The sequence below is a fragment of the Erinaceus europaeus genome, chromosome 6 (assembly GCF_950295315.1).
Source record: "Erinaceus europaeus chromosome 6, mEriEur2.1, whole genome shotgun sequence".
Lineage (NCBI taxonomy): Eukaryota > Metazoa > Chordata > Mammalia > Eulipotyphla > Erinaceidae > Erinaceus > Erinaceus europaeus.
Window position 1 is genome coordinate 58,752,805 of NC_080167.1, and position 15,981 is coordinate 58,768,785.

Here is a 15,981-nt window from a genome sequence, read left to right on the forward strand (position 1 = left end):
TGGAAACAGACTGGTAAGACAGATGAGTATTACTAGGGTTATTCTTTTAGGTTGAAAATAAATTCTAATCTCAAAGCATATAACCTCTTGATTTAGTTCAAGTTTTGTGTTATATTCTAACCTATGATTGATGTCTTTTGTTGGTCATCGCAGTTGTGGTCTTAGTTAGCTAGACACATTTCTCAACTTTTTTCATTTCTCTGCATTTTACTTATTCCTGATGTTCTCTAATCACTTTCCATAGATTTATCATTCTGCCTATAAATGGGTAGGTGGACACTCTTATCTTTTTCTTGGATATTTTCCAATGAGAAATATTTTCTATTAATTTAACATTAGCAAGTGTAGTAATTTTCCATTCTTTGCCCTCTTTCTAATTTACTAATCCAAGTAATTCTCCCAATTTACCTTTCTCAAGGCAAAAGGAAAAAAAATGTCCAGGGCTAGAGATAATAAGAATTTGGAGATGTGGGGAAATAGTTTTTGTACACTATCTTATAATATAAAATGGGCATCTCATCGTCAAATACCTGATCTCCGGGGGTCAGGCGTTAGCACAGTGGGTTAAGCACACATGGCGCAAAAGTGCAAGGCCCGGCATAAGGATCCCGGTTCGAGTCCCCGGCTCCCCACCTGCAGGGGAGTCACTTCATAGGCGGTGAAGCAGGTCTGCAGGTGTCTATCTTTCTCTTTGTCCTATCCAACAATATAACCACAACAAGGCTGCAACAAACGGGGGAGAAAAAAAATGGCCTCCAGGAGCAGTGGATTCATGGTGCAGGCACTGAGCCCCAGCAATAACCCTGGAGGCAAAAACCCCCAAAACCAAAAACTTTATCTCCTTTAGACTCAATTCAAGTAACTGCCTTCTCCGTTTTTCTTGGCCACCCTACATAGAAGCAACTCATAGTATATAAGTGGGATTCATATGCCATTTTGTTTCATAATTATTTTCATCTATGTAATAAACTACCTAACTGTAAGGTTTTAGAAAACAAATTATCTCCACAGCCCCTTATAGTAACTGGTTCTGATATTTCAAAGCTTTAACAAACCTTTTCTAAACAGATGGGGCAATATACATCAAATATTGACATAACCATTTCCATCTATAATTTATGAGTGATGTAAAATATTTAATTCAAACTTTAAAGCTCTTTACAATAGTTTTACTTATTTATTAGATAGAGACACCTACAGCACTGCTTTACTGCTTGCAAATCTCTCCCCCTTTTAAAACTTACCCCCTGAAAGTGGGGGCCAGGTCAACTGGGCATAGCACCATGTGGGCTTAATAGACACTAAGCAGGCAATAAGGAGTATGCGTAGAGATCTTAGATGCTAAACAAACAGTAATTTAAGGGCATAAACCAGAAATGTTGCTTTTTTCAAATCTGACTGGATAACTAAATATGTATGTGAAGCATGATAAAGGAACAGGTATTCAGAAGTTGGACAATTAATATGACAAGGACAACATCTGGGTAAAGATTCTTCCAATATGAAAGCTATTTGCTACAAGTACTTCAACTCCCACTGAGTTTGGACTCTCCTTATCCAATCACTATATAATTCAGAGGGGTACTGTAGCTCAGTCTTAATGAACTTAATGAATTTTAGTATGTGAATTCCTTTAATCTGATCAGATTAAAGGAATTCACATACTAAAATAAACTCTTGAGTGATCTCCGCTTAATTAATGTACTGTTGGGATGCATTGGATCGACCTTTTTGTGGTGCATCCCGTGAGTACCCATTTATTGGGGAAACTGACGATCCTGCCTAGCCGACTGAATCCACATGGATCCCAGTCATTTTCAAAGCCAGCAACAAGCAGCTCCTGATGCTGTTGACTGGCTACGGAAGAAGGGCAAACGCTAGAAGAAGAATGTACTGTTACACTGGTTTAAGACTTTACACAACCAGAATGTATATGCCAGCAACTTCTGCTATTGTTAACTATTTGACTCAACTAAATACTATATAAAAATGAGTAGGAAATAGGATTTGCTTCTATACAAAGTGGTTTTCGCCACCAAGTGAATACCCTGGAAAGGTTAATATATAGTTGCTATGACTGCTGTTAACTGATACAAGTAAGTATATTGTGAATGACTGGGTGAAATAAGTTTCTAAGGACTATACAAAGCATCTACTTTGATTCTTCTTTGAATAAATCTGTCCTGAAGAAAACCAGGATTGAATATATGGCTTATATAAGAAAGGACTTCTATTTCAAAGTAAAACAAAGGCCCTATAGCACAAAGTGGTATGTATGATTTTTTTTATATCTAGTGTTTTAAAAGGCCTACTGTACCAATTACAAATCCAGATTGGTTGGAGGATTTCTAAATTTTATAAATATCTTATTTAATAAGAGCTCATAGAAATGTTAATAAAAGTTTGGCATCACAGAGAAGACATATATTCATAGTACATAATCTTATGGATGATAAATTAATGAAAAAAATTAAATAGAATTTACATGTATTGTTTATTTAAAGGACACTAAAAATTTCATGTACTCAAGCAGAAATAAAATATCAAATACTTGGGGTATTTTAAAAATGGAAATGCACCAGGTACCATCAAATAAACAAAACTAAAATTTAATTCAAAATTTTCTAAAATACTTCAAATGTTTACTAGAGATATCATAGGTAGGTAATTTTAAATAATAATAGGCAAAAACAAAATAGTCTTTATATGGGCAAATTACCCTGGGCTGGCTGAGCGGGAACGCAATATGCCCTCTTTTATTAATCAGATTGCCTTTTATGTATCTCTTCACCGGAAGTGGCAAGGGGAAAGGAAACGAGTAGGAGAGGGGGCGGAGCAAAAAAAGAACTCAAATAGAACATAGAAAGCTTCCATCTAACCAGTGGGGATTAAACCAATACCCTGCAGGCGCAGGGTGCGTCTCAGGCAAAACAGTGATTATGTAAATAGACCACAACATCAAGCAGACCTGGCTTAATGAACAACCCTGCATTAACTTTATAAACAAACTTCACAAAAATAAATGGTACTACATCAAATTAAAAAGCTTCTGCTCAGCAACAAGAAAGTAAATGACCCACCCAAAAATGTGAAGAGGATATGAACAGATTATTTTCCATAGAAAAGATCTAAAAGGTCAACAAACATGAAAAAATGCTCCAAGTCATTGATTATTAGAAAAGGTAGCAGTAAAAAATGCTGGAGAGGTTGGGGACAAGGAACCCTTCTGCACTGTTGGTGTAAATGGGTCCAACTCTGTAGCGAGAAGTCTGGAGACCTCTCAGAAGTCTAGAAGAGGTCCTACCCTATGATCCTGTAATTCCTTTTCCTGGGGATATATTCTAAGGAACCAAAAACACCCATAAAAAAGAACAACAACTGTATACTTATGTTCATAGCAGCACAATTTGTAATAGACAAAACCTGGAAGCAACCCAGGTGTCCAACAACAGATGATTGGCTGATTAAGTTGTGGTATACATACACAATGGAATACTAATCAGCTATTAAAATTAGTAAATTCAGCTTCTTGACCCAATCCTGGATAAAGGTTGAAGAAATCATATTAAGTGAGATAAGTCAGAAGCAAAAGGATGAATATGGGATGATCTCACTCATAGACAGAAATGGAAAAACAAGATCAGAAGAGCAAACACTAAGGAGAACTTGGTGTACTACACAGAAGTGAAAGACTCTGGGGAGGGTTCACGTCCTGGAACATGATGGCAGAGGACCTAGTGTGGGTTGAAATGTTATGCATGTATAAAATATTATATTTTACTGTTGACTGTAAACCATTAATTCCCCAATAAAGAAATTTAAAAAATTCATTTGAATGCTCTAGATTAAAATGACAAACATTTCAGATCGACATTTTATATCATATTCCATTTATTATGGCTCATAGGTATACTTTTTAGTTTATCCTTAGTCTAAAGTTTGCCTACTGCACAGATTCTTAAGCTGGTAAAATAAGTTATCACTCTTTAAAAAACATCAGCAACTGTGTCCTACAATATTTTTCTGTCACATTTCACAAACAGATTTGATAAATATATATTCCCTCTCTCATATTAACCCTATATAGTTAGTATACAAGGATTGTGGGGGGTTATGCCAAATAATATGGAATTTTCATTATGAACTAAAAACAAGAATATACTGCAGAACTTGGGAGCCATTCATTTTCCAGAACATTTATTATTTTCCCCAGGTGAAACAATAAATAAAATTAGGAAAACTACTCAATGTACTTTGGTAAGATAAGTTTTAAAAAATCAGAAAAGTTTCCATGTAAACATGTACTCATATTTTATTGTTTGATTACTAGTATAAAAAATAGCTTTACTCTCTTCTATTTTCAAATAAAATTGGAAACCAATAAACATTTATTTCACCATGTACTTGACTGATATTAAAATAACAGGTAAACTATTAAGCGTTCTCTTAATTTTTTACTTAGCAGAAATGCTTTAAATAGTCAACAGCAGATTAAATATTGCTTTTCTATATGTCCTAACTATATCAATTTATCTTTCATTTTTCCAGTGCTTAAGAACTCAGTGTTCTAAAAGCAATATAAGAGACAGTTATACGAAGAGATATTTAAATAATTTCCAACTATTCTAAATTAGGTTACCACTTATAAAAACACTATTCAATCAGCATCCACGTAGCAGACACGAACATAAATTATTTCATGAATAATTAAAATGAAAGCTTCTAATATTATATGAAAGAGGTGCATTTTACCTGGATTAGATGAGGCAATGCTTTTAGTGTAAGGCAAAACCAAATTCCCAGCTTGCATGGAAGCAAATCATGCCATTGTGGTTTCATCAGCAATCTAAAGGTGGAAAAAAGCAAAATAAAGTTGAGACATTTTTACATACAGGTCATCATTCTTTTTTTGCATGGCTATTTCAACACAGCAGTATAGAATTTTTTCAATAAAATATTTATGACAGTTATAACTGAGTCTGACTATCATGAAATAGAGTAGTTACAACAAATGCACTATGTTTAGCAAGTAAGAGAATCTAGACTAAGAATTTGGGCAGGGAGGCTCTTAACTTACAAAGGCAGAAAAACAAGTTTTCTTCTAACCTGGACTTCTCATCAGTTCTGCAAAATGATTTCTTAAACCTTCTGATTACTTTAGTTGTAAAAGACTAAACACCATCAGAGTGTTCTCAAGTGCTGACAAGCAGATATGAAGACTGTAGCATAAACAAACCAATACATAAAAATTAATGTCATTTGCAGTTCACTGAAGCCTTACTCACTGATGTCATCAGAACAGAGACAGGCAGAATATTCTCTGATCTCCATCTCACATTGATCCAGTTCCTGCCTTGCTGTGTGAACTATGTATATCTTATTTTTACTCTATGAATCGATAGTACCGAATATCACTGCTCTTTACATATTGTCATTGTTGGGCTAAACACTAACGTGACAGATTCTTCTGGTAATGCCTTGTTTCTGAAGTTCAGAATAAAAATGTTCAATTATATAAACATATGAATTTATAAGGGAAACAGTCTTGTAGAATTTATGCTTAAGATTAAAATTTGTCTCAAAGTGTGGCACATTTTTCTTGTCTCTTAAAACTACTATAGTTGTAAATGTTAACATATTCAACATGTATTTATATATATGACATTGAATCATATTAAAGACATTTTGTGTCAGATTATAAAATATTTTATATCCTCCCACCTTTCATTTTTTTCCGAAGCACCAAGTTTTGATACATCCACACTCTTGCCGCCTGTCTTTTTTTTCTTTTCTCTCTTTTTTCTACTAAGCAGTTCATCCTTAATGTGGAAAGAATTATGGTTACAGATTATCATTAACATGTACTCTCCAAATGTTATCAGGAGTCTTTGGTGAAGGGTAAACATTGTAGAGGAACATTTATGCAAATGTATGTAGGGTCCAACATGATTAAATAAAATCATCAATCTTTAACAATAACTGTTGCCATGGTAGTCAGCTCTTAAACACACATGAAGTTCAGCACTGTCAGTCATGTGTATCTCTATAGCAATCAAAGTTTTCTAAGAGAAAGCATTCAACTTACTTTTTCTCATTCACTCAAGTTTAATAATGTCACTTCAAAAAGAATGAGTAAACAGATGCTAATTCATGAACAATATGTGTTGTCTTGTATATAAATAAAAAATTCATAGAATAATGCAACAGTATATTAGACTAAGAAGAATGTAATACATTTTAGTTATCTGATCTCTATAATTAGAAAATTATATTCATTTAAAGTCTTATTTAAGAAAACATTATGTAGGGACTGAAGATGCAAAAATGTTTCAAATTACTTTAGAGTAACATTTCTACTTGGCAAGTGATAATTTAAGAAAGCATGACTCTACCTTCTAATATTCAGTGGATAATTGGGCCTTTACAGAATTTTATGACACTCAAATGCCACATTTAAAAACAGACATTTTCTTATGTCATGTGTTTTTCATTTAGTTTTTTAGAATAAGACTAAATATGGGTACTCATTTACTAGAATGAGGGGTACCCAGGAAAAATTGACATTTTCATCAGTTGAGGGATAAGTGTCTGAAATTCCATATAAAATTAAGGAGGCTAGATGATTTGATTTATTACCAATACTTACCAGCTGTTTTTCCAGGTAGATTGACCAAACCACAGCATAATGACCCACTGTGAGAATAATAAACAAAAGTAATGCCAGCTCAGCATTGCTCATTTTTCTCACCCGCCTGTAGTAGAATACAGGCTGTCGCCAATCTGGAAGTCCATTGATCAGAATATCATCATACCTACAGTAACAAATATAACAGTGTTTTTCAGGAGAATTTAAAATAGAAAACTATACATATATATAGTTTTATATTTAAAAAAGAAAAAAAAATTTTCCAAAGTAGATCCCATTTATCCACATTACAATGACCAGTCAATACAGAACACTGCACATGGATCCAGCCACAGACATATCTCAAAAATATGCACAGTGATGTGCTGTGCAAACCCGATCTGGTGTTTGTTCTGTTCCCTACTATGTAGCTCCTCGAGTGACATCTCCCCCTCGCTGCCCGCAGTAAAGACCTCACATCCAAGCAGAACAAAAGGCTTTCCTCGATGGGAGGAAAGTCAAGATAAGGTGGAAATATTCACATTATTTTATCTGAGTGTTTTAGTGATGTAAAAACATAAAAACGTACAAGATGGGCAACCTAATTTTGTATGACTCACATTTCATTAGAGAACAGAAACTTTCTAAATTAGAAAGTGATATGGAAACACTTTTATATAAAATTTCTCAATAAAATTATTTATAAACATTTAAGTGACAATTTCCTCATTTTTGGCTCTGCCGGAAAGGAAAAACACAACAAATAAAGGCTTTAAAAGCTTTCCAGTAATGTCTTCAAAATGTTTTCCTTAGAGTAAAATCACTGAATTTAAATTTACCAGTAAAAACATTTAAAATGGCAAATATTTTTAAGGTTGAAAATCAAGAGTAACATCTATGATTATAAAACTCAAAATGGTCACAAACAAACACTGAATGTTCAAAACACACAACCTGTTAATCTTAATTGAACACAATTCATTAAATATTCTAATCACACTATTTCCAGAATTAAATCTTCACTGAAAGGCCTAATTTGGTGCAATACATTGACCAAAATATTTTAATTAAAAATATTCTGAGTTAGTCACAGCCCTAATTACAGGAATAGAAATAGGGCCTATATTGTCAGGCAGGTCAGTAGAACTCAGTAGTAGGTTTTTCTCAAGTAAATTGACCGGTCTAGGAATAATAGCGCAGCTGCTAAACTGCCAGTCTTGACATGTAAATCAATTTAAATGCAACAACTGCAGTAGCTACTTTGATAGTTATTAAATTGATACCTTGGAGATATGCAAAAAAAAAAAGAGGATTTATTAAGGCAGCTTTCTTTTTTTTTTTCAGTAGAAAAATATTGGTTACAAATTGAAAATAAATTTTATTAGCAAATCTTGAAAATTTGACTTTTTGATCAATTTAGATTATTAATAATAGCAGACTAGCATAACCAGTGTTCAAAGCAAGAGACATTAATTAGTACTAAACTCTTAATAGACAAATTGTGCTCCGTACAATAGATAACAAATCAAAATATCGTTGTCTAGTATATGGGCTAGACAAATCCAACGTTAAATATTCTTCTCTTGCAATATTTATAGCAAGTTTTGAACACCAATAAAGATATAATAGTATAATTTCATCAGAAGCTATGATGTCTATTCTCAAAAATTTGTATTTATATCTTTATAAAAACTTATTTATTTTCAAATAGAAACTGGTAAGAAGGCTCCAAGTGATGTAATGCACAAGTAAACATTCATTGGGCTTCATTTGAATATTGAAGTCCTGAATTTATTCCAATTCTCCATTTTTTGTTTATATTTGTTGATGGGGGAGGTTAAAATAAAATTCATTATTTTCAGCCAATCTTTCTCATGAAAAAAGCATAGTTACTAATAAAGAAGCCCAGAATGTGGCAATAATTCACTATGAACATTACAAGGTGTTAAATTTGTTTCAGATCTAACTATAGAATAAATTTGTTTCAGATCTAACTACAGAAGAAAACACAGTTGAACTCAGTTATGAGTCAGATATCGAATATTTTGTCACCATGTCACCATGCTATGTATCTGTGAACAGCTGTAATTTCCAACATTTATATAAACTGTATTTAGTGCACAAATTCAAGATAGCAAAACCTCCTGCACTGAACACATTAAACAGAACTAGATATTTACTAGGCTATGTGTGCCACTCTAAAGAACAGTCTCCCAGGATTAAATCTAGAATCAATGATTTATTGACTTTACTATCAATGAACATTATGGCTCTACGACTGGCCATTTTAAGGGAAGATAGCTTCTATTATCATCCACTTTTTAGAAGCTATACTGAAAAAGATAAATCTTTACTGAAATACTGAAAAAAATATCTGTTGCTTGAAATATATATTCACTATCTTTGTAAGTTATTCACAAAAAGTGTTGACAACATACAGAATTTGAATCTCTTTATTATGCTCTTTCTATATTTACACACAGTGTTAAAAATGTCCTATAATTGAGAACATATAAACTGTTCTTAACATTTTAAAATTAGAATTAAGAATGCATACATGGAAACTATAAAGATATATAAAAGCAAAGCTCTATGATGAAAATATCACTAATGTAGAAAATTATATAGGACTTTATATATATGAAGTTATTATCTTGAACATTAAAACATTAAAGAATCAAATCCAACATATAACCTAATAGATTTTTATTACCTCATTTGGTTTTCTTGAAATGTACATAATGAACATAACATAATGGTTATACAACCACTAGTGAATTCTATCTTATAATCTGTAATTCACTTAATATATTTAGCTTAATATAAACATTAGAAACCAAATAAATCTAAATTTTAATTACCAGTAGTTCATATAAATCTGAAATTAGTATGTTTTAAAATATAGATTATATTTTAAATTGTAAAACTATAATAGAAAAAGTATTCTGAAAATGAATATTTAAAAAATTCTAGCACATGCTTAATTATGAAATCCCAACAAACAAAGTTTGAATTTTAGGTTTAAAATAATACTAGAAGCATCAAGTTAGGTCATATTTTGAACCTGAAGAGTAAAATTATGTAAATGTCATGAACAGAAAACAAGTCTAAATTGATCTTACTCTCCACACTAATTGCACAAAATAACATGCATTGCTATACTATATGTGCCTGCCATGTACTAATGGAGAAAGGCACTTTTAGATTTTTGCATGTTTTTCTTCAAATATACCTGTAATGGATTTGTTAAAGTTTAGCAGACTAAATCACATTTTGGTTTTTTTTTGCCTAAGTTATCACTGGGGATGGGTGCTGGCATTACAAACCCACTGCTCTTGGTGGCCATTTTTTCCATTTTATTGGATAGGACAGAAAGAAATTGAGAGAGGAGAGAGAGAGAGACACCTGCAGACCTGCTTTACCACTTGTGAAGTGTCCCCCCCAGCAGGTGGGGGAAAGGGGGCTCATACCCAGATCCTTTCACTAAGTACTGGGTGTGCCACCACCTGCCTCCTCCTCCCAATCATTCAATTTTTACAAGTATGGTAACATGAAGTAGATAACACATACACACCCAAAATTTGAAGTTGCCCCGTTGGGTTAGTAAAAGAATACAGGTGAAAACTTTACATCAGATTTTAAACAAAAAAAATGCACTAATATTACCAAAGCACTATCTAGTGCATGTGTGTAGTGTAAGATTTTTTTCAGTATTTATTTCACCTAACACTCATGGTACTTGTTAGAAATTTGTATCAGGGTGTCGGGTGGTAGTGCAGTGGGTTAAGCTCAGGTGGCTCAAAGCCCGAGGACCGGCTTAAGGATTCCGGTTCAAGCCCCCGGCTCCCCACCTGCAGGAGAGTTGCTTCACAAGCGGTGAAGCAGGTCTGCAGGTGTCTATCTTTCTCTCCTCTCTGTCTCCCCTCCTCTCTCCATTTCTCTCTGTTCTATCCAACAACAACAATAACTACAACAGTAAAACAACCAGGGCAGGGAGTCGGGCGGTAGCGCAGTGGGTTAAGCGCAAGGACTGGCGTAAGGATCCTGGTTCGAGCCCCCCAGCTCCCCACCTGCAGGGGAGTCCTTTCACAGGCAGTGAAGCAGGTCTAAGGTGTCTGTCTTTCTCTCCCCCTGTCTTCCCCTCGTCTCTCCATTTCTCTCTGTCCTATCTAACAACAACAATACTACAACAATAAAAAAACAACAAGGGCAACAAAAGGGAACAGTAGAGTCACACAGATACCCAACCCCAGTGATAACAGAGGGAACAAAAAAGAAGGGAGAGAGAGGGAGAGGGAGAAAAAAAAAAAGATCCAGGCAATAGTTCACCTGACAGTGTGCACAGGCAGGTTAAGATCATAAGAGCACCACTGGGACAGGTCCCAAAGATGATGCTCTGGTCTCTCTCTTTCTCTAAAGATTTAAAAAAAAAAAATCAACCTGGGAGCTATGGAATTTTGTATGTGCAAGGCCCTGACAAAATATAAATAACAAAATAATGCTTGCCTTTTCCTTAAAGAGATTATCCAGTCTGTTGTGTATTTCAGAGCTATTCTTTTTTTCTATCAAAATCTAAAGAGCACACCTGATTTTGGTAAAACCAATTATTGAAAGGAAAATAAATTGAAACGATGTCTCTTATAATTTCCCAAGTTGGAAATTCCTGAAAGGTTGCAAATATAAAAGCACTTATTAAATGAACAGTTATAATGAATTACTATGATAACAAAAAGCATTTTTCAATACCGGTATGAGATCTTTTATGAGACAAAACTGTCTACCCCTCCCCCTTTTTTAATCCTAAAGGAATTATAAACATTCAGTGATTGTGTGTAAAAGTGCATTACTGCTGTAAGTTTAAATACTCATAGGTCACCTGGCCTCAGGCACAAGCTTTAGAGGAAGATTCTCAGCTTGATTAGTTAAGACTTTTGCCTCAAGGAAAGCCAGTTACCAGAGTTACTTGTGCCTCCAGGGCTGGATAACTACAGCTGTTTGTATAACTGTCAAATCCATTCTTCCCATTAACACTTTAAGATAAATGATAGAGAACTCAAAAAAGAAAATACTGGGTGACTGGCGAAGCAACAATTTGTACATAAGAAGTGATTTGTTCTGAAAAGATCTGATTTCAGTACTTGAAAGAAACTGTTACAAAGTTTCCTTACTATTAAGATAATAACAAACAAAAAGACAACATCTGATGCCAAAGATGTAAGGAGACTAAATAAAGCTATTTTTACAGACACATTTTTGATGTGTGAAGCAAACTTGGAACTCAGAAGAGAAATCAACTAGCAGATATGCACAGAATGACCAACACTTCTTTTAACGAACTTGTAGGACTCTTTCAATGCTATGGATTAGCTCAAACCAGAGGAATGTCTGCTATGGTATCTGGACCAATGCCAGTCCTTGTTATAAAGCAAAGAACATGTCAAGAATATCTTGAGTCCTTGGCTTTGCAATCTTACAAACTGAGGTATTCAAATTAAAGAGTTGAGATGAGAACCAAGGGTGACAGCTAACATTTAAAGATACAGAGTAATTCCAGACAATATATTTGCAAGAAAAAGGAAACAGATTTAGAATGTCAATAGCAAATGGGGGAAGTGGGCTTGACTTTAAGATGCGTTAACCTCCAGAGAAGGGAAGAGAGAGACTGGCTTTCACCTAAAATTTCAAATACCTAATTTTTATAAAGATAGTTTTTTCTTTAAACTTAAGGACAATATTTTCAAACTGCAGACTGTAGGCTACAAGTCTCTATGAAATCAATTTTGAAGACCACAACCAGTCCTGTTTAATAAAAAGTACTAGCTTAGAAAAGAAAATATCCGTTTACCAAATAGTGTCATGAATTTTTTTAGTCATCTCTCCTCAGACATGATGCAAAAATGCATTTTTTTTTTTTACTCTAGGTCTAAATCAAGAACTCAGAAGTGTATTGCAATAGTGTCTCCATTCCACTTATTCTGAGGAGATATTGGGAAGAGTCCCTGTACAGTCTTTTCTTGACTGAGTGGCATTACAAACCACTGTGTGTTATTACTCTTGTGAGAGGGGCACAGAGAAGTCTCTGAATGAGGGGCTGCCTTTACTCTCAAGTTTAGCTCTAAACACAGAATCTCAAGCTGGACAAGGAAAGAGAATCATGCAAAATAAACTGAAGGTGGCAGATATTTTTCCACTACTATCTGGTATAGACATACAAATCCGTTCTCTCACAAACAGGGTTTCTTATTGTGAGTGTGAGGAAGCGTCAAGAAAGGGTAGTAACTGAAATCACTAACAGCCTAATTATGAAACATTTAAGGAACAGAAACAACAAAAAGGCTACTAAGCATAGATAGGAGTTATCACTGACATAACAAACATGAATGGGCATTTGTTTGAAGTCAAGTGGCATTTGTATTTCCCGGGGCGAAGAGTCACAGCTAATGAAGCTCTGACTTGCTAACGCCTGACTCATGATCCTAAAGTCTATATGTACTGCATCGGCCTAGCGAATCTTTTCAATAGACATTAATTCTGCTCTAAACACACATTTTAAAGACACTATGGGGGGGGGGGTGAAATACCAACTTACAACACACACAATTTTAGGATAATTCTTCCCTTCATAAATGGAGACATCAGACTATCATGTCTTCATTCAAAAGCAGAAAGGAACACTCACCTCTGCCTTCGTTCATCATCCTTTAAAACTTCATAAATGGCCACCAACTAAAACAGAAGCATTACTTTAAAATAAAATAATCTTGACTTTCAGAAATCACTTAGAAAGGTGATATAATACATATACAAATTCTGTGTTCACATACAAATGAAGAGATCAAAATTAAATTCTGTCTTTAGTAGTACCTTAGAGGTTAAAATGCTTGATAGTAAAATACTTTTGAAAGCTACAAAGATCATAAAATTACAATTTTTTCAATGAAAGTTATATTAAAATGTGTTTTTATGGGGGAAAAGCTGAAATTTAGACAAATATGACAGTTGCAACCCTCAGCAATTTATAGATTCTAATCATAAAAATTGGTAAAAACATTCTAAAAATTTAATATATTACTAGACTACACCTCATTTTTCAAATGGAAATATTTTTCATATATACTACTATTTCTACTATAGGCATTTGTAAATTTGTCACAAAATCTATGTAGTTACAGCAAATTTCACTTACTTGTCTAAACTGGGTTTCTGCGTTTTCATCTTTATTCTTGTCTGGATGCAAAGTCAGTGAAAGCCTACGATATGCTTTTCTAATGTCTGCAGATGAAGCATCCTGAAGGTGGGGGGGGAGGGGAGAGACACAAAGCAAACTTTGTCAGAAAAAGAAATTCCCAGAACCTTGTTAAGATCTGAGAAGACATCCAACCAAGTACAGGACCCCAGGCAATGTAATTGAAGCAATCAGTCTAACAACCAGGCCATGCAGCCAGCCTGACCCACATGACTGAACAATTATTCAATCTAATTTGGCTCGCCTCTTAACTTTTCATTACCATACAGCCATTTAAAGAAGATGGTATTTGGCAAAACTTTTCAAACACTTGCCTTCCTAAAATTAACCAATAAATCTTCTTTTAGTAATTAAGAGATCAAAAAGAAACAAATTAAAAATTAATACATCTGTGTGCCTTCAAAGAAGGCCTTTGAGAATCTTAAGGACAATTTCTATGTCTCAGGCTCACCATATGTGGTGTCTTCATTGTTATATTGAATTTACCATCTAGTTACAACCTATGTAATCTCCATTTCACATGTCTGAAAGTATCCCTATTGAAGGTCATTTTATTTGCTTTTACCCAAAATAATTACAATTAGAAATAACCATGTATTGAGCTTAACTTTTTCTTACTACCTATAGTGTTTTCAATGTCTTCCCTAGGATACTTTGCAGAAATGCGCTGTTCACTATTTATGTGTTGTTATTGCAGTTTAAATATGTATAAGAGGTCTTTATGGTTCTGTAAAGGTACAGTGGACTTAACTGGTATTAAAATTACATCTTATTAATACTGTGTGCACAGGTAAACTTAGAGCATATCACTTTACATGCCCACTATAAAATGCATGATAATAACAAAGAACATAAGCCAACTTGGATTTAAAACTTTATCTTCAAAAAACTGAAAAGTCAGCCCAATAACTAATGTATTCTTGATAGGACAAAATGATAGTTATTTTTTAAAAATATTTATTTATTCACTTTTGTTGCCCTTTTTTAAATTTTTTATTGATGTTGCTATTGATGTCATCATTGTTGGATAGGACAGAGAGAAATGGAGAGAGGAGGGGAAGACAGAGGGAGGAGAGAAAGACAGACACCTGCAGACCTGCTTCATCACCTGTAAAGCGATTCCCCTGCAGGTGGGGAGCCAGGGGCTCGAACCAGGATCCTTATGCCGGTCCTTGCGCTTTGCACCATGTGGGCTTAACCTGCTGCACTACCGCCCGGCTCCCAGTTATATTTAACTTTTGTTTCATAGTTGTATATCTGTCAAATTAATTTCCAAAACTAATGTAGTAAAAAGTTCAAGTGACCAAAAAAACCAAAACAAAAAATCTCTGTATATGAGACTAAATAGCTGTTAAAGAAACAGAATTAGAGAGAGGCATACAATGAGACTGTAATTAGTCTGTCAAACTTTCCTTTATAAACTTTCATTACCAGTTTTCTGGGGCTTACTTATTGCTTCAGGCAAGACTCTACTTAAAAGTTTCACTTGGGTATAAATATTTTTGGCATTTCAGAAGGGCTGAGGAGTTGTAAAATTAGCAGAATGGGTTTTACAGGTAATAAGGTTATACTTTTCATTCTGATTTGCTTAATGGAATCGATCTGTAAGATACAGGTAACATGTGATAGGAAAGAATGATTATTTATTGGAAATCTATGATGGGTGATTTTGCTGAACAAAGAGGACGAGTGTTAAAAAATAATCATTCCTGCACCCATGTGACAACAGTGACCCTGTTAAATCAATAGTTCCTCAATCAAGTGACACTGGAACTGGAAAAAAAATCATTCTCTAGTTGGGACACTAGATTTTTATTAAATTCAGATTATAGATAAAATTACACCAAACAAGGTTTCCTTTCAAAATAAGCATTTTTTTTTTTTTGCACCACAGAATTAATGAATTCATTACAAAACACCCATGATTTATTTAAAAATAAAAATGACCAAGTCACCTATGGCATTTCCTGCCTTTCCGTCTTGCCATGCTGACCCTATTCTCGGTTTCACTGCCACTAAATGTAAATGTGGCCAGATGGCTCCTTTTTTCCATCCTGTCAGGAGGTCCCAAGAGCCTTCATCATCTCTTTTCTACTGTTGTTATGCTTTA

General features: G+C 34.2%; 1 protein-coding gene across 3 annotated transcripts in view; it reads right to left on the minus strand.

Moving 5' to 3' along the window:
* DNAJC1 (DnaJ heat shock protein family (Hsp40) member C1) overlaps window positions 1-15,981 on the minus strand; it is a 148,686-nt gene that overhangs the window by 62,901 nt on the left and 69,804 nt on the right. For all 3 annotated transcript variants that reach the window (XR_009550268.1, XM_060192260.1, XM_007526340.3), the window contains exons 2-6: window positions 13,812-13,913; window positions 13,305-13,351; window positions 6,647-6,812; window positions 5,722-5,819; window positions 4,753-4,846 (exon numbers count right to left, since the gene is read on the minus strand). Coding sequence is in view for 2 of the 3 variants with exons in the window: in XM_060192260.1 (XP_060048243.1) it covers window positions 4,753-4,846; window positions 5,722-5,819; window positions 6,647-6,812; window positions 13,305-13,351; window positions 13,812-13,913 (507 nt within the window). In the remaining variant the exon portion in view is untranslated. The remainder of the gene's footprint in view (window positions 1-4,752; window positions 4,847-5,721; window positions 5,820-6,646; window positions 6,813-13,304; window positions 13,352-13,811; window positions 13,914-15,981) is intronic.